At 36.0% G+C, this 17811-nt stretch overlaps 1 protein-coding gene across 2 annotated transcripts in view; it reads right to left on the bottom strand.

The window, feature by feature from the left end:
* Positions 1-17811, bottom strand: part of LOC136038715 (uncharacterized) — a 69176-nt gene that overhangs the window by 48646 nt on the left and 2719 nt on the right. For both annotated transcript variants that reach the window (XM_065722041.1, XM_065722042.1), the window contains exons 2-3: positions 16169-16307; positions 11192-11434 (exon numbers count right to left, since the gene is read on the bottom strand). In XM_065722041.1, the coding sequence (XP_065578113.1) occupies positions 11192-11434; positions 16169-16307 (382 nt within the window). The remainder of the gene's footprint in view (positions 1-11191; positions 11435-16168; positions 16308-17811) is intronic.

Below are 17811 nucleotides of genomic sequence, written 5' to 3'. Positions count from 1 at the left end.
CATATGAGGCTTGATAAAATTTTACCCTTGCAATTGTTCCCAGAATTCACTTTGATAACCCTAGAAATGACGAATATCATTACTTTTTGATATTTAAGATCCCCCTTCTTATTAATACACAGAGGGAAAATTTTTCAGAGGTGATGGTCCTTCACGAGGTATTATTTTACTAACATTAAACATGAATGTAAAAAGAGGGTCTGAAGAGGGAGCAGTAACTCTCCCTCACGTTTATGTGAGCCTTGAATCAAACAGATCGTAGCAGCAAACTGTAATTTAAGAGTAACCCTTGTGTATATAAAAAGAAACTATTATTCAAACGGATTCTCAGTATACAAACTGTATTAGTTACATAGTTCCTCATTAAAACCTACAATGGGAATATGAATTATTTTAGAAAAAGGGATAGAACTCAACCAAAAGGTGTGCGGTCTCATTGGCAAATTATGTAACAAATCAAGTATGTATGTATGAGAGCCCTAAAGGCACTAAATACAAAACGTTAAATTTCTCGTTTTTCTGGTGAAGCAAATGAATATTCAAATGATTACGGATGCATATATATATATATATATATATATATATATATATATATATATATATATATATATATATATATATATATGTACTAGCTGTTGGGGTGGCGCTTCGCGCCACCCCGACACCTAGTTGGTGGGGCGCTTCGTGCCCCCCCAAGCACCCCCGCGCGCGTAAGTCGTTACGCGCCATTGTAGCTGTGTCCCTGTGTCCCACCTGTGAATAGAGATAGATATAAATATATATTTTTAACTACGTAAAACATGCGAATATACAACATTCTTCGCTGTCCCATTGTCTGTGCATATAAATAGCATTTATATTCCCTGTGTCCCGGTCGTCATTTGTGTCCTGGTGTCCCAGTTTGTAATTTCTCTTTGAGTGTCCCGGTCGTCATTTATATTCCCTGTGTCCCAGTGTCCAGGTCGTCATTTGTGTACCGGTCTGTAATTTCTATTCAAACAATTCCTGTGTCTCAGTCGTCAATTATATATCCCGCCTGTGCCCCCGGCGTCCCCGTTGTAGTTGTGTCCCTGCGTCCCGGTCGTCATTTATATTCCCGGTCGTGATTTGTGTCCGGGTGTCCCAGTCTGTAATTTTTCTTTGAGGTTCCCGGTCGTCATTTATATTCCCTCTGTGTCGGTCGTCATTTGTGTCCCGGTCTGTAATTTATCTTTGAGTGTTTTTTCTTTTTAGTTTGTTTTAGTTTTTTACATTTTTTCAGTTTTTTTTTCTTCTTTATTTTTCAGCGTCACTATGAAGTACATATCGCCGAACCTTTGTTTTTTAACTTAAATCTGGTAGGCATTGATGACCTTATCCAAGTCAAAATCCCAAACCCAATCATCATCGCTATCATTTTCAGTTTTGATATGTTTTGACTCTCGCTTTCCAGGTGGATATTCATCTAACTGCGCGGTTTTGCGTTCTTTAGCCGCAAGCCTGTTTTCTTGCTGTTCTTGTGATTCCTCGGCACGCTTTCTTTTCTTACTTTCTCTATCAGATGCAAGCCTGTTTTCTTGCTGTTCTTGTGATTCCTCGGCACGCTTTCTTTTCTTACTTTCTCTATCAGCAGCAAGTTTTTTGTCATAGACTCTTTGAGCAGCTTCCTCGGCTGTTGCCATCTTAGGTTCTTCAGTCATTTTACAATTAAACATTTTTCCGTGAACGCATGTCTTAAATACCATTAATGACGTCACCGTCATAACAAAAATGACGACAACTAACTTCATGACGTCAGTCGACACAGAAACATGACGTCACCTGACAGACACACAGACAGACAACTTATATATATATATATATATATATATATATATATATATATATATATATATATATATATATATATATATATATATATATATATATATATATATATATATATATATATATATATATATATATATATATATATATATATATATATATATATATATACAGGATTAAGTGTCCAGTATAAGGCCTGAGGGGGCTAAAGCTCCCCTTATATTGCGAAGATAATTGTTTATTTTGAGTGATGTCACTTTCTTTTGACAAGCAAATACACCAAATGAGCTGTTTGAGGGGACGACAGCCCTTCCCACAACTTTTTGAGACTTTTCGTCTCAATTCTCGAAGTACGATTGCTCATAAAACAATTGAAATAAGAAGTATTTAGGCACTATACAATTTTAGCATAAAGAGTGGGTGTTAAAGAGACGGTAGTACCCCTCATATACAGAATAATTTCTTTTTGTTTTGAGTTTTAACTCTTTACTTGGATTTGAGAAAAAAATTAGTTTCGGTAAATCATATGCATAAAATTACAAACATGCTATGTTTTGTGCATTTTAATGCTTTGACAAAAACGCTGTTCCTTCTTGAGTGTAAAGATTGGGGGGCCGAGGAGGGTAATTCCTACTTGCATAGAAGATAATTTCTGTCAATTTAAATTTTGACTGTTGCCCTTTATTTTCCCTTAAGAGCTAGTTTAAAAATTTTAAACTTGATAGACCAGGTTCTTGAATCAAATGAAGTCATTACAAGTATACACATCATTATTTGTATCAATAAATCGTATAGATCAGAATCCAACCTAAATGCAGTCCAAAGAGTCCCTTTATAGATAACGTTATATTTAGGTACAAAAGTGATAAATAATTCAATTTTTCAGTACATTAAAAAGGAGAAAAGCTACAACTAAAATGAACCGAGGTCAATCTAAAGATAGACCAAGCAAAACTTGTCAAGCAGCATATGAATTAGTTTTAAGAGGAAAGACCAGAGGCGTTTCTTTAAAAATAGCATTACAGATTACAGGAGTAGTCAGTTCGCAATAGATAGGGTCAGGATGGATATCTCATTTATTACGTGAGTTAATGTTATTTCTGGCTAATTGCGAATGATCCTTGGAAAGATTGTTTTATGTCCAAAAATAAAAACAAACTCCCTACAGAGCGAAGCAAACAGAAGTTTTAAGTTACCCCCCTGTTCCACCCCCTGTAGCAGGTTAATCAGTCCTGCCGTATTGGTGGCTGATATACATTGCAGTTTATGTCCTCTTCGTAACAAAACACTATAATGAAAAATTATTGCTTCAATAGATTTGAAAAATATGTACTTTTTGTATTTAAGAGTTGTTACTAGTTTAACTTTACCCCCTCTGCTTCGTCTCCTCTAATGCCCAAATATTGCCCAGGCTGTGTACACAAAATGGCTGATTTTTCGGTAAATTTGTTGATGTATATATTATTGAATTACGAATAAAGTGAACATACCACTCGATGCCTTTTTTTAAGCTCTTTACGAATACAATAATTGCTTCTATTGCAAATTTTGTTTGTTTCAAAGGCTGTGTTAGGTTTTTTGTTTTAAGTTTAAAACCAGTGCTTTTAGCCTTTTTTATACTCAAAAATTAAAGTTATTTTGTCAGTTTCAAGAGCTCAAAAAGGGCTTAAATTTTAATTTGCAATAGAAGCGATTATCATATTCGTAAAAAGCTAAAAATAAAGTTATCGAGAGGTATATTCACTTAAATCAATAATATGAACAACGAAGAATTTACTGATTTTTCTCGGCTTTTTATTGGAATTTAGATCTTATTATGGTAAAATTCTATCTTAATGGATTTTTGCTACCTTGGGAAGTAGCTGAGTTAAATGAATGAAACTCTCGAGAACGGATCAAGAGCCTTAATGATCTCCCAGGAAGATATTTTGAAGCGGCCTCTACTGTGTCCTCCTTCAGGGACTAATAACCTTTGATGACTTGTAAGGTTCTTTTTGTTATAGAAATGAAACCGTGCAAAACAGCTGTTTAGCTCAAATGAGGCACAAGAACAGTGTTTTCAGCCTTATACATTTGCTTAATTTCAATTTACAAGGTTTTATACACCAATAAATCTATTTCTTAAATCCAGGGGGGACCTTAATATGGCTTAAAATTCTATAGAAATGACAGGAAATACATTTTGAAAAACTTAAGCCAATGAAAAAAGAGATCGAAAGCTGAAAATTAAGGTATAATGTTTTTTTTATTAGGATTCAGTTGCGCATAGACCTGTCATGTAGAGTAAAGGCACTGGTTACCGGTCTTACTTTAATCGATTAAATAAGAAAATAAGTTTTTTTAAATGAAAGTAAGGAACGACATTAAAACTTAAAACGAACAGAAACTACTCCGTATATGAAAGGGGCTTTTCCTCCTCAACGCTCCGCTCTTTACGCCAAAGTTTGACTCTTTCTCTTAACTCTACTTCATAAAATAGTAAAAAACTTTAGCGTAAAGAGCGGGGCGCTGAGGAGGAAAAGCCCCTTCATATACGGAGTAATTTATGTTCGTTTTAAGTTTTAATGTAACTCCTTACTTTCATTTAAAAAACAACTTGTTTTTTTGTTTAATTTCTGGACGTTTTTTAATTAATGCATGTTTTGATCTTGGCTCTCCGCATATAAATAATTAAAATGACATTTGCATATTAACTTTTTTTTGACTAAACGGCTTTGTCATAATTTTAATCGGAAGATTTTGAGAAAAAAGGAGAGAGGGAGGAAGCCTAGTTGCCGTCCAATTTTTCCATTATTTAAAAAGGCAACTAGAACATTTAATTTTTTTACGAACATTTTCATTAGTAAAAAATAGACGTAATGTACGAATTAACTTGCGTAACGAACTTCTATATTCGCATGCTTTTATTGCGTATATGAGGGAGTTCACCCCTCTTCGATACCTCGCTCTTAACACTAAAGCTTAAATTCTGTCCCAATTCCTTAAGAGTGACCCTTGAATCAAAAAGGCCGTAGAATAAATAGTTGAAATTACTAAAAATACTTTAGCATAAGCAGCGAAGTATTACGAGGAGGTAAACCCCTCATATGCGCAATAATTTCTGCTCGTTTTAAGTTTTAATGCTGCTCCTCAATTTCAGCAGAAAAAACTTTTCATATTTATTTTTTCATTGTTTTTTTTTAAAATAATGCTAAGAAATCCTGCGCCCCCTTCATTGAAAGTCTCTTCCCCCATGAGAAGTTTTTCCATGAAAATATCTTTCCATGTACCCCCCCCCCACCTCAACTCTCCCTCCCAAACCAAAAAATCCCCTTGAAAACGTCCGTACACTTCCCAGCAGCCATTACTATATGTAAACACAGGTCAAAGTTTGTAACTTGCAACCCCTCCCACGGGGACTGCGGGGGAGTAAGTCGTCCCCAAAGACATAGTTCTTAGGTGTTTCGACTATGATGAATAAAATGACTATCTCAGAATTTTGATTCTGTGACTTTGGGGAAAAAAGAGCGTGGGAGGGGGCCTAGGTGCCCTCCAGTTTTTTGTCACTTAAAAAGGGCACTAGAACTTTTAATTTCCGTTAGAATGAACCCTCTTGCGACATTCTAGACCATTGGGTCGATACGATCACCCCTGGGAAAAAAACAAACAAAAAAACGAAAAACAAATAAACACGCATCCGTGATTTGTCTTCTGGCAAAAGATGCGAAATTCCACATTTTTGTTGATAGGAGCTTGAAACTTCTACAATAAGGTTTTCTGATACGCTGAATCTGATGGTGTGATTTTCGTTAAGATTGTATGACTTTTAGGGGGTGTTTCCCCCTATTTTCTGAAATGAGGCAAATTTTCTCAGGCTCGTAACTTTTGATAGGTAAGACTAATCTTGATGAAAGTTATATATTTAAAATCAGCATTTAGATGCAATTTTTTTATGTAACTATTAGTATCAAAATTCCATTTTTTAGAGTTTCGGTTACCATTGAGCCGGGTCGCTCCTTACTGCAGTTCGTTACCACGAACTGTTTGATTACTATAAGCATATATATATATATATATATATATATATATATATATATATATATATATATATATATATATATATATATGTATACATTATAAATTAATCTTGTTTTATTCTCTAGAAATCAAAAGGTCATATGGGTGTTTGATCCTCGGTCCCTCTTTTTTTTTGTGTAACAGAAATTTGAAAGAAAAGTTGGACCGAGATACAAGTATCCCTACTAACTTCAGTCAAATCATTTCCCTATAAGGGCTAAGGAGGAACAAGTGTCTAATTCAACACTGAACCCGTCTTTATTGGTACTAAATAAGAAAAAAAAACAGTCGACGACAAAGGGCATCACTAGCAGCATAAATTCCTGGATGGGAGATTGAGACGAGGAGCATATGCAAGTATTTATCTCAATGACTTGGTTATATTTGTAAAAGCAAAATAAAGGCAAACAATATGAAAACTACAGGTGAATATTGGATTTAAGGGTCCATGGGCTTAGAAGATTCTGTATTTGTGTGCTTTGGGCCATAATGCGGCATATATGACAAATCCTCCGAAAGAAAAGATTAGTAGAAAGCTACGTGTCATCGTGATGATATCAGGAACAGTGATTTTGTAACTGTATAGTTTTAGGTAAATCAGCTAAAAACAGCATAGTCTTAGGTAAATCAACCCAGTAAGAAAGTGCAATGGGGGAGGGCTTGGGGGGAGGTACCATATGTTTTCATATACCAGCCCTGTTTACCTTCCCCAGATTTCTCCAAGTACCCATTTAAAGCTCGGTGGACTCTGGTTAAACTTACAGAATAACGCCACTGACCGCCGTTCCAAACCAAATAGCCAGCGATAACAGGACTCCAACCCTTTCCTCACGGATTAAGGCTTTCAAGTCTTGCATGCTAACCACTCGTCTAGAACATTCAGACATATAGGTGATCACCGTCCATTTCTACGAACCATTTTTTTTTTTAATGAAACATCTGTCAACAATTCCCAAGACAATTTCAACGTCTTTTAGCTGTTTAGCTGTCATATGTTTTTGTTCACCTGTTTGATTGTTAAGCTGTTTCGACGAGTGAGGTTCAAACTATATAAAAAAAAACATTTCGTAATAAAGTAGTCTAGCTCAAAGAAACTAACCACTTATCAAAAAAGAAATATCTCTTAGAAAATAAGTGTTTAATCTTACCTAAGGTTAAATTTCCCTTTCACATTAATGAAATAAAAAAAAAAAACAATCTTTTTTCAACTGAAAGAAAGGTGCAACATTACAACTTAAAACAAACAGAAACTATTTAATATATGAGGGGGATTGCTCCCTCGTCAATTTCTCACTTTTGACGCTAATTTTTTTTTTAAAAGCTTCTTATTGTAATTAAACAGCCCCTATGTTCCAGGAGACATTCTTGGATAATTACGATAAAAAAGTATAACTTTAGCGTAAAGAGCAAGGCATTGAGATAGGGGTAGCCCTCTCATATACAGAATGATTTTTACTACTCTCATAAATAATGACGAAGACCACACTGCCTTTCCATAATACAACTACAAAAGAGAGAATAATGAGGACTTTTTTTCCCAAGAGAATGAACCAACAAAACCTATTTGAATATTTCGGCCCTATATCTAAAGGCCGTCTTCAGCAAAGAAAATAATAAACAATAAAACACTCACAATAAAAGTTATCGGTTAAAAATCCATTCTTTTTTTAAAAATAGCCTCGGCGCCATTACTTCTTAACGAAAAGTTCAGCCAAGACTGTGTGATAAAAGCTAACATTTTACAAGCTAAAAAGGTTCATTCATTGAACTAACTGTATTTATTAAAAATTGGAATAATTTCTTATTGCAATATTTGCCTTCTATAGATATAGATTTGCATTCTATAGATATAGGGCCGAAATATTCAAATAGGTTTTGTTGGTTCACTGTCTTGGGAAAAAATTCCTCATTATTCTCTGTAGTTGTACTACTCTCAAGTTTTAATGTTGCTCCTTACTTTTAATTGAAAAAAACTTGTTTTATATTTAGTTTCTTTTCATTTTTCAATTAATACTGGGAATCCTGCCTTACCCCTCCGTGGAAAGTCCCTCCCCACAAAACATTCTTACATACAAATTCTCTCCAGTGTAAAACACCCCGGACAATTCCGTCTTGTTTTAAAATTACCTCTGGTAAATTTCCTATTGACCTGGAAAACTGTCCTTAGCATACTTTCGTTTGAAAAAGACTTGCATTTTATCTAATTTCCGATCGTTTTTCAAATTATGCCGAAAATCCCCCTACAATGAAAAGTTTCCCCCTCTGAAAATCTCCCAACCCCTCATGGAAAATCCCCCAGACAATTCCAACCCCGCTAAAAATTTCCCCCGGACATTTCCCCAAAAACATCACGACAATAAAACTGAGTCGCCGGAGAAAAGTAAGACAAATAAAAATCATTTTGTATAGGATTTCTGGCAATCCCCCCAATGTAAAAACTTTTTCTGAAAACATCCCCACCGGAATTATCCCTCCCAACTCGAAATATTCCCCGTGCCCCCAGCCGAAAATTCCCTCCCACCCCACCCCAGAGAAATATCTTAATACTTTCAAATAACAAATACTATATGTAAACAGTGGACAAATTTCATAGCTTACAGCCCTTTTACTAGAAGCTTTGGGGGGCCATTTCATCCGAGAGGCATACCTATTGGAACTTTCAACTATGCTGAACAAAATGGATACCTCAAAATTGGGATCGGTCACTTTGGGGGAAAAGGGGGCGTGGGAAGGTGGATAGTTACTCTCTAATTTTTTGGGTCGCTTAATAGGGGCACTAGAACTTTAAATTTGCGTTAGAATGAACCGTCTTCCAGTCTTCTAGAACCATTGGTTCCATAGGATCACCCCTGGGAAAAACAAAAAAAAAACGAATAAACACACATCCATAATGATTCTTCAGGCGAAAAAAAAGTTCTTCATTTTCGTATATAAGAGCTGAAAACCTCTATAGTAGGGTTCTCCGATACATTAAATCTGATGATACGATTTTCATTAAGATTTCTTGACTTTCTGGGGGTGTACCCTCCCTTTTTATAGAATAATGCATATATTCTCAGGCTTGTAGCTTTTTATGGGAAAAATTAAATTAAATTAACCTTATTTATTGGGAAATAACATAAAGGGCCAATTTTTTTATGTATATATTGTCATCAAAATTCCCTTTTAGAGTTTCGGTTACTATAGGGCAGAATCGCTCATTACTTACGGCTCGTTACGGTGAAGTGTTTGAAACAGCAGATTAATAGTTTTCATCTCCTAGGTCATTGGTATTACCCTTATATTCACCCTCCTTCAGCTGGTTTAAACATAGAAAAGAAAGATTCGATATATTAGAGAACACTATTACAGAGGTTCCAAGCACATATCTAGAAAAATCCGAATTTTGTTTATTTACTTTTTTCCCCGGGGTTGATCGTGTTGAAACAACGTTTCTAGAAAAGCTGAGGATAGTCACTGGAACTAAAATTGAAAATTCCAAGGTCTTTTTAATTACCAAACGAGATTACGTGTCAGCAAAGTAGTGTTTCTTGCCATTTTGTGGGGTAAAATGACCATTTAGACCCAAGGAAGGCCAAACAGCTACGAAGTAAAAAATCGTGGTATAGCCAATCCATTTAGAACCTTTGCAGAATTATATGTTGAGCCTTCCAGTTTCAGAGGCCATACTGCCATGTTTTGGGGCACTTATCTCTAAAGATGCGCATAATCCATACAAAACAAGCGGTTGATATAGGCAGACATTTTAAAGCTACCTTTCAATGGGTTTATTCCATTGAGGCTTCAAAAATTATAGCGTATTAGTCCACCTGTTTAGGTGGAGAGGTCCCTAAAGCTTCAAAAGATATATTTTTAAACTTAAACTTTCTAGCTTTCGGTGAGGTTCCAGGTAAATATAGAAGGAGGGATGATGAGTTTTATTTGAAAATTATTTTTAATATCCCCTCTTTCCTAGAAAAAATATTGGACTAAGCTTGCAATATGGGTGTTGTGGGCTGATAGCTCCTCTTTCATTTCAGGAATATTTTTACTGTAAAATAAACTATTGCATTCATATGCTTAATTGCACAAAACAGGGAGACGTAGGGGCATCTTAAGTGCCGCAAGACACCGCTAAAAATTTCCCAGGGATAAAACTACCAGTAATTTTGTTCCCGTCAAGATTTAAGTGAGAGCATTTATCATTTTCCGGTTACCGCACATTTCCTAAGGTTCTCTTTATTTTCAGAGGGAGGGAGATGATTAGGAATAGATAGGGGATCAACTACCAGTAATCATGGGGGAAGATCCTTACAAAAAGGTTTTCTCGAAGAAAAATCCCTGAAAATCGTGGAGGTTATGACTCTAAAGTTAATTTTGGTATTTCAGACCCCTTTTCATGGGAATTGTTTGAGGGGCGCCAATTTTGAAGGATGATAATCATTCTCAACTCATTATTTTAAAAATGAGGCTGAAAGAGAGAGCGGCAGCTCCGCTCACATTTTAGAGAGCTTTGGATCAAATAGTTCGTAGTAACAAAATGCAAGTAAAGAGTCAACCTTGACAGTAGAAACGAAAACTCTAAGAAAGAAACAAAGTTTTGGACGCGCAGGAACAAAATAGTATTCATGCTGATTCTATATATGCCTAATTTTTAATTGAAAGTTGCTTATCAGAAGCCACTAGTAAATGAAAACTTCTCTATTTTTACATTAATAGGTTCAAATCCCTCAAACAGGGGCACAGTGTTGAAGAAAATTATGCAATGAAAATTTTACACGAATGAGAACCCTAAAGCAACCAACTACAAAGTACGAAATTACTTAAATTTACAGTGAAGGATGATAAGATAATAACGCATGCCGGTTTTTTTTTCCCAAAGCATAGTCAGTTGTAAATTATTGAAAGAAGATCCATTCACCCGTAGATTTGAAAACATACTGCCGTTTTTGGTTATAAAAGACATCATCCCACGGGAAAGTGACCCATTATATTATTTTGCCCATGAAATGACAATTTTGAGCAAAACAGGGCCGAAATGTTTTGAAGCAAAAATTCTGAAAATTAATTTACAACAAGAGGTACTTTACTTTAAATTGAATGGATATTCATAAAATTGCACATCTAGCTTCTGACCCCCTTCATTAGGAAGGATATGTATATAGTATATGAGAGAAAATAGGATTATGCGAGCAGTATGAATACTGAGGTGGCGAACACTTGATTTAACTGCGGACACAACAGATTATCTCAGAAAATTATTCTTCATTTTGATAAGCAAATACAAAGAAGCATTATTTTGGAGTATATTTGCACTCAGAAACATGTGCAATGAAAGATGAGAGCTTACCACCGGAAGAAACTGGAAATATTCAGGATTCCGAATTTCTTGTGAACTAAAACGCACATTCTCAGCCGATTCAAAATGTAGAGGTTGAGCCTTAATCGGACTTTTCATGTGCTTATGTTTTATGTTAGGGATTATTTTATTGTTTGGTCTCATTCTTTTTCCGGATTGGCAGCTTTCCCCAGCTTGCAATATCTCTGTCCACCACTCTTGGATAATTTCAAGTCCGAAACAGTCTTCAAATATCTGGAAATATAAAGTCGTATGTAGTTATAAATACTTGATACTTGTTATATTAATCAAAAGACATGCCGATCTTTTTTTCTTTTGAATGCCGAAATTCACCTTCACAATAAAATTTACTTACCAGGATTTAGCTAATACTAGTATTTAAAATCTACTTAATCCAACCCCATTAGCAACGAAGAATTAGATGGCATCAGACGCGTCGTAGTAACAAACTGTAAGTAAGGAGTGCATGGGCAAAGCTAAGGTTTGAGTTTTGGAAGAAAGATAAAGAAAGTGCCGTCATAATCGATGCCAGAGACGCCCCAAGTTCCAAGGTGAACTCAAAATGAAGCTTAAAACTAATGTTTTTAATTATCGTTAGTTCTGTATAGACAATTTATAGCTTCAGGAACAAATTGACCGCCGTGCCGCATCGAGGCTTCTGCAACTGAGAAGCTGAATTTAATAATTACAATTTTCCTTAGATCACGTTTTAGCCCTGTCCCTTCATGTATTGCTGTTTCCCCCAAACATGGCAGATATATTATTTTGGTCAGGGCTAGTCTCCTCGGTGGAATTTTACCCGTATTACCCCCTCATATGCGTGATAATTTCTGTTCTTTTTAAATTTTAATATTGCTCCTTTCTTCAGTTGAAAAAACTTTTTTTTATCTATAAATGTGAGGAAAGCAACCACTTCTTCCTTAGCTTCCGTTGTTTTGACGGCTTGTAAGATAGATTTTGAAACCTTAAGGATGTGTTGAGGCACCAAATGGACCTTGGATTTTTGATACGGGGAAGGGATGGGGGTAAATCAAAAAACTCTAATACGTATCTAGAGTATCGAAAAAGCCCATATGCAATGTGCCAAGAAAGCTTTAGGGGATCCAATTTTCAATATCATGTTCATGTTGCGCTGGCTAATGCACTTCGACTTGGTATAAAGATTGGGTATGAGATATATCGAGTTTACGAATACCAACGCCCACCCAAATGCTGTTATAATTGCCAATCACCAAATCACTTAAAATCAAATTGTGATAAAGAAAAATGCTGCTCCCGTTGCGCAGGGCAACATGAATCCTCGCCTGATTCTCCGTGCCAGGCTACACCAAAATGTGCGAACTGTCAAGGCAATCATGTGTCATTTTCAATGAAATGCCGAATTCTTCGTGAACTTCTGTCGAAACGATCGTCCTATACTAGAAAATGAGTGCTAAGACTAATTTCACTATATGTTCGTTCAATATTAACGGTACTAAGGATAAAGACGTTTCTTTAGATCAGAAATTAGAAATTTTTGATGTTTTATTCCTCCAGGAGCATCTCCTACCTTTAGTGAGCTTAAACTCCCTACAGAGAAGTAACGAACACTCAGTTTTTTCTAAAAGTGCACGCAAAACCTCTGGCAGACCATCAGGTGGCCTAGCATGTTTAATAAAAAAGACGCTGTTTTCACCACCCCCTTTATGCTATCACGAGAGTGATTGTTATATTGCTATTCGTCTTGCCAACCTTGTCCTCATTAATGTTTATCTCCCCTGCGACCAGAAATCCCTCCGAAGTTTAACTAAATTTACAAAATTTTGCGCATTAATAAAAAGTCTTTTGAATGGCATTGAGAGTAGTGGACTGGATTGGTTATTAATCGGTGATCTGAACTGTAACATTCACTCTTCATCAGTGCGGACTGAGCTTCTGTTAGATTCCTTACCGAATAGTTACAAAATTTTGAAGAAAGATGCCTCCCATTCCTATATCCATAATAGTGGCTCACTTTCAGACATTGACCATTGTATCGTTTCTTCTGGTCTCATCTGTGGCGAAGTCCATGTTGATCAGGATGAGCGTGATTACGACCATCTCCCCCTATCCCTCACTGTTACCCTTAATGCTACTGCGGAGAAGAACCTTCGTCCCAATTCTAGAAAATGGATTTCTAAAAGAGAATGGAACAAAGCTGACTGGCCTCTTTATTTTTCTACGCTTGTTAGCCTTCTATCAACGATTAAAGTCCCTTTTAATCTGTTGTGTACAAGCGTTGGGTCCCCACAAGCCAGAATTCAGCTTAATATTTATTATAGCCACATTGTATCGTGCTTAAAGAGGTCTGAAGAAGTAGCTGTTCCCCTATGTCGCTTTAGAGCAAAAACAAGAAGTTCAATTTGGAAGAATGACCCAGAGCTCAAAACAATAAAAAATCGGGCTAAGTTGTGGCTAAAAATTTGGATAGCTTGCGGCCGCCCCTTAAGGGGTAATGTTTTCGATATTAAACAAAGAACAAAGCTTGATTTTAAACGCTATCTTCGAAAAATTAGGTACAATGGTGCTGAATTTCCTAAGTCTCCTAGCCAGTGGAAAAAAGTGATCAATGTCGCGAAGTTTGATAGATCGCCTACGGCTGACCGAATCCCTAATGTATCATGGATCAATCATTATAGTAACATTTTCGATACAGTGATATATGCGGTTCATTTTCGTTTTGCCAAGCTCTGTTCTAATCTGTTGCCTAACAAAATCATTCAAGGTCATGTACTTCCCGTTAGTGCTGACCGTGTCAAAAGAAGTGTAGAGAGACTTAAATCGAAATCTTATGATATAGACGGGATCAGTGCTTTTCACCTCAACACCGATTCGGAGGAATTAGTTTATCACTTGCAGTTACTTTTTCAGATGTGTTTATGCTCTTCTTTAGTCCCTGATTCTTTTTTAGTTGGTAACATTACGTCAATTTTGAAACGCGGTAAGGACCCAACTAGTTGCGCTTCGTATAGGCCTATTACGGTTGCTTGTACTTTAAGTAAAGTATTTGAATATGTTTTGCTCCCTGATCTCCTGTCTAATGTAGATTATATGTCTAATCAGTTTGGCTTTAAGCCGTATATAGGATGCCAACATGCTCATCGTGCTATAGTTTCGCTATTACTTGAAGCGCATAAAAATGGTTTTGAGGTTCATTTTTGTGCACTCGATGTTTCAAAAGCTTTTGATTCAATTTGTCATAGCCAACTTTGGTATTCTTTAATCCAACTTGGTGCAAATGTGTCTATTATATCAACTCTTCGTTTTTGGTATGCTAATTCATATGTTCGACTCAAGTCAGGTGACACCTACGTTGGTAATATCCCCATCCGTTCTGGTCTTAGGCAAGGAGGAGTCTTATCCCCTTATCTTTTTAATGCTTGTCTTTATTCTGTTTTGCCACGTATTAATCCATCATGTTTTTTAGGCCTAACTAATCTTTCGTACATTGCATATGCAGATGATTTACTTTTGATCAGCCGCACTAAATCTAGCCTAATTAAGTCGACCCAGCTTGTTTCTAAGTCTTTTGAGGAAATCGGCCTCAAACTTAATACTGAAAAATGTGAATATTTAGTTTTTAATGCTAAGCATCAAAGTGGTGATCTTGATTGTGGTTATTTTTCAGTTAAGCTCGTTTCTTCGATTCGGTGGCTTGGTATTAATATTTGTTCATATTTATCGGCTTTTCGATCCTGTGGGCTAAATGATATTAAAAGTAAACTTAAAAAAGGGTACGCCAAAATTGTCCCGAACCGAGGCAGATTTTCACGAAAGGCTTTATCCAGACTTTATTCTACATATTGCGATCATTCTATATTGTTTCTTTCCGGTTTGCGCCCGTTGTTTAATAATCAAGATTTGCAGGGCATAAGAGTTATGTATTTTCGTTATTGTAAATATTTATTGTATCTGCCGCGTTCTTATAGAAATCAGAAGATTATCAGAAAGTTTTGTGCCACTGATATTATTTTCGTTTATAAAAAACTCTATGCTAGATTAGGTGCTGAGGCCTGTCAACGCTTGGGCCCTTACCACCCTTTGATTAGACTGTATTAATTGTATTGTTTGTGTTATTTCGTTTTTCTTTCCTTAATGTTTTTACTCCGCTTAATTTGTCAAAACAAGCGGGTAACAAATAAATTATTATTATTATTATTATTAATATGAATGCACACACAATACATTGCAAATGTTCATGAACGTAACAAAAATAATTGAACAGAATACAGGGCGGGGAGTAGGGGTTAAATTTTAAAAATATGAAAAGAAGTAAATTATAAAGAAAAGGATATTGCAGAGAATACTATAAATACATGAAATTCCAAGGGAAGAGGACAGGGAAGAGAGGTTTTATACACCTTCCGTGCTTATGTGCCTTCTCCGTTTTTATTTTTTGCTCTTAAGGGTGTACTTCTTTAGCTGCTATCGCTGGTTGCCAAATGACATCTTCAGTTACTTTAATTTAGCAGTATAAGCAAGAAGTATATTCCTGTGTATTTACGAGTCTCCAGTGGTAATTGTAATTGAATCAGTTTCAGTAGCAGAAATAGTGGTTGCTTAATTCAACACGATTGATTAAACAGCCTAGTGATATACTAAATAATATCTGTGTAGATAATAAAATTTTTGAGTTATCCGAAATAGTTTTTCGTTCTAAAACAAGAATAGAAAAAAGCGTCCCTTACATAAAGTACGTGAGACAAGGAAAAGCCCAGAGTGAAAGATACTCTAGAGAAACATACTCTAGAAATGAATGTCTTCTTTAATGTTACCATCAAAAAGATTAAGTTTTTCTTTTACTGCTATTAAAAAACATCACGAACATATCTTGGTAACTACAAGCTTTCTTGCACCGAACCTATTACCAAGAAGTTTACACGATAATTATTTACTGCTAGTACTTCCCCATAGTTTCGCTTTTATAAAACAAAATAGAAAAAGAATCACCTTCATCATTCCATATTTCTTGAAAAGTCCGTCGGCTGCACTATTCCCTACACCACCATAGTAGAAACTTTGGCAAGACCGAATGAACAGCAGGCATATAAAGGCATATAAAACTTGGGGTTTTGTCATATTTCCAACGCTGCAAATGAGAATCTGAAGTTAAAAGGATCTTGTGAATTGACATAGAGCTAATTAAATTGTTGATTTATATTCTATTTGGAAAAAATAAATAAATAGAAGGATTTCCAATGCCTATTCTCACAGTCATACACATCGTGTAGCTGGCAATGGGGTTTAGGCATACAATTTGGAATTCGATTTCCGAGGTTAAAAACACTGATTAATTCAAAACAGTTATTATTACAAAAGACTGTTTTGCAGCACTGCAGGGCCGACGCAGGGACCTGAGTAGTCAAGAAGCGTCGTTAATCTGATGCAATGCTACTGTTTTGCAGGAAAGACGTAAAAAAAGGTAACTGTGACGCACCTCATGCAAAAAAATCGTACGCTAGTAGTCCATATTATATAATGGGCAGCTGAACAAGTTTTCTTTTAGTATGTTACTCCTTTAAACAATTTTTATGGAAAATTCCCCCGTCATGATCTCTGTCCTTCTAATTTGGTTTTATTACAATAAAAGTCTAAAATGTTTTTGAACCCAGACACCCTTTTCCTCTAACGAAATCATTAAAGATGCCTTTAAAAACAGTTCACGCTTATTATACTAACAAGAAGTCCAATTACCACAGAGAGAGAGCCGCATAAAAAATTTTGGCGGAACCATGCGCAGAATTGATGGAATCAGAATTGTGGAACCGGGGGTCAGAAGTGACGAATCTAGAACTGAAGTAACTGGAGCCAGATTTGGAGTAGAGATTAGAAGGGGCATAGTGGGAGCTGGAATCGGTTGAGCCGGAATGGAAGCCAGCAGAATTGGAGAAGGAACCGTTTTAAAAAGAGTCAGAAGTGGGGGAAGAGGAATTGGTTATGACCTTATTAAACAATTATATATCTAGAAATGTCTTAGGAAGAATGAGGGGGTGCCAAAGGGTCAGTCATGGTGTGGCACGGTTGTGTGAATGACTTGGTGTATCATGGTGGGTTATCTAGCAAAAAACACAAACCCGCGGATTTAATGCATGATTTTTGACAAGAAAATATCTGGAAAATGTCTTAGGAATGGTGAGAGGGTGGTAGAGAGTGCCAGAAGGCCAGTAATATTGTGGCACGGTGGTGTGAACCGACATGGTGTATCGGAGAATTGTGTTGCGAATACATGAGCCAATGGAATTCTTGTACGATTTCTTACAAGAAAATGTCAAAAAAATGTCTTAGGAATGATGAGGTTGATGATAGAGCATGCCAGAAGGAGTCACAGTGCGGCACAGGCTAGGAATTGATAGAAATTAATATCAATAAAAAATATATCTATTGGCGTATTCAAACATCAAAATTGATTAAATAATAATGAGAGGTGCTGAAGGGTGTTACAAGGGGAGGCCACATAATCCCATGGTGGTGTCAAGTGTTTTTTTTTCGAGGGGAGGCACCAAGAAGGGGTTCGCTTACGAAAAACATGAACAAATGGAGCTAACAATTAAACGGTAGGTTCCCGCTGTTCAAATAAAAACAATGGCCATTTT

The sequence above is a fragment of the Artemia franciscana genome, chromosome 18, assembly GCF_032884065.1.
Source record: "Artemia franciscana chromosome 18, ASM3288406v1, whole genome shotgun sequence".
In the NCBI taxonomy this organism is placed as follows: Eukaryota; Metazoa; Arthropoda; class Branchiopoda; order Anostraca; family Artemiidae; genus Artemia; species Artemia franciscana.
The sequence above is the reverse complement of the archived record's forward strand: the minus strand, read 5'-3'. Positions and strand labels throughout refer to the sequence as shown.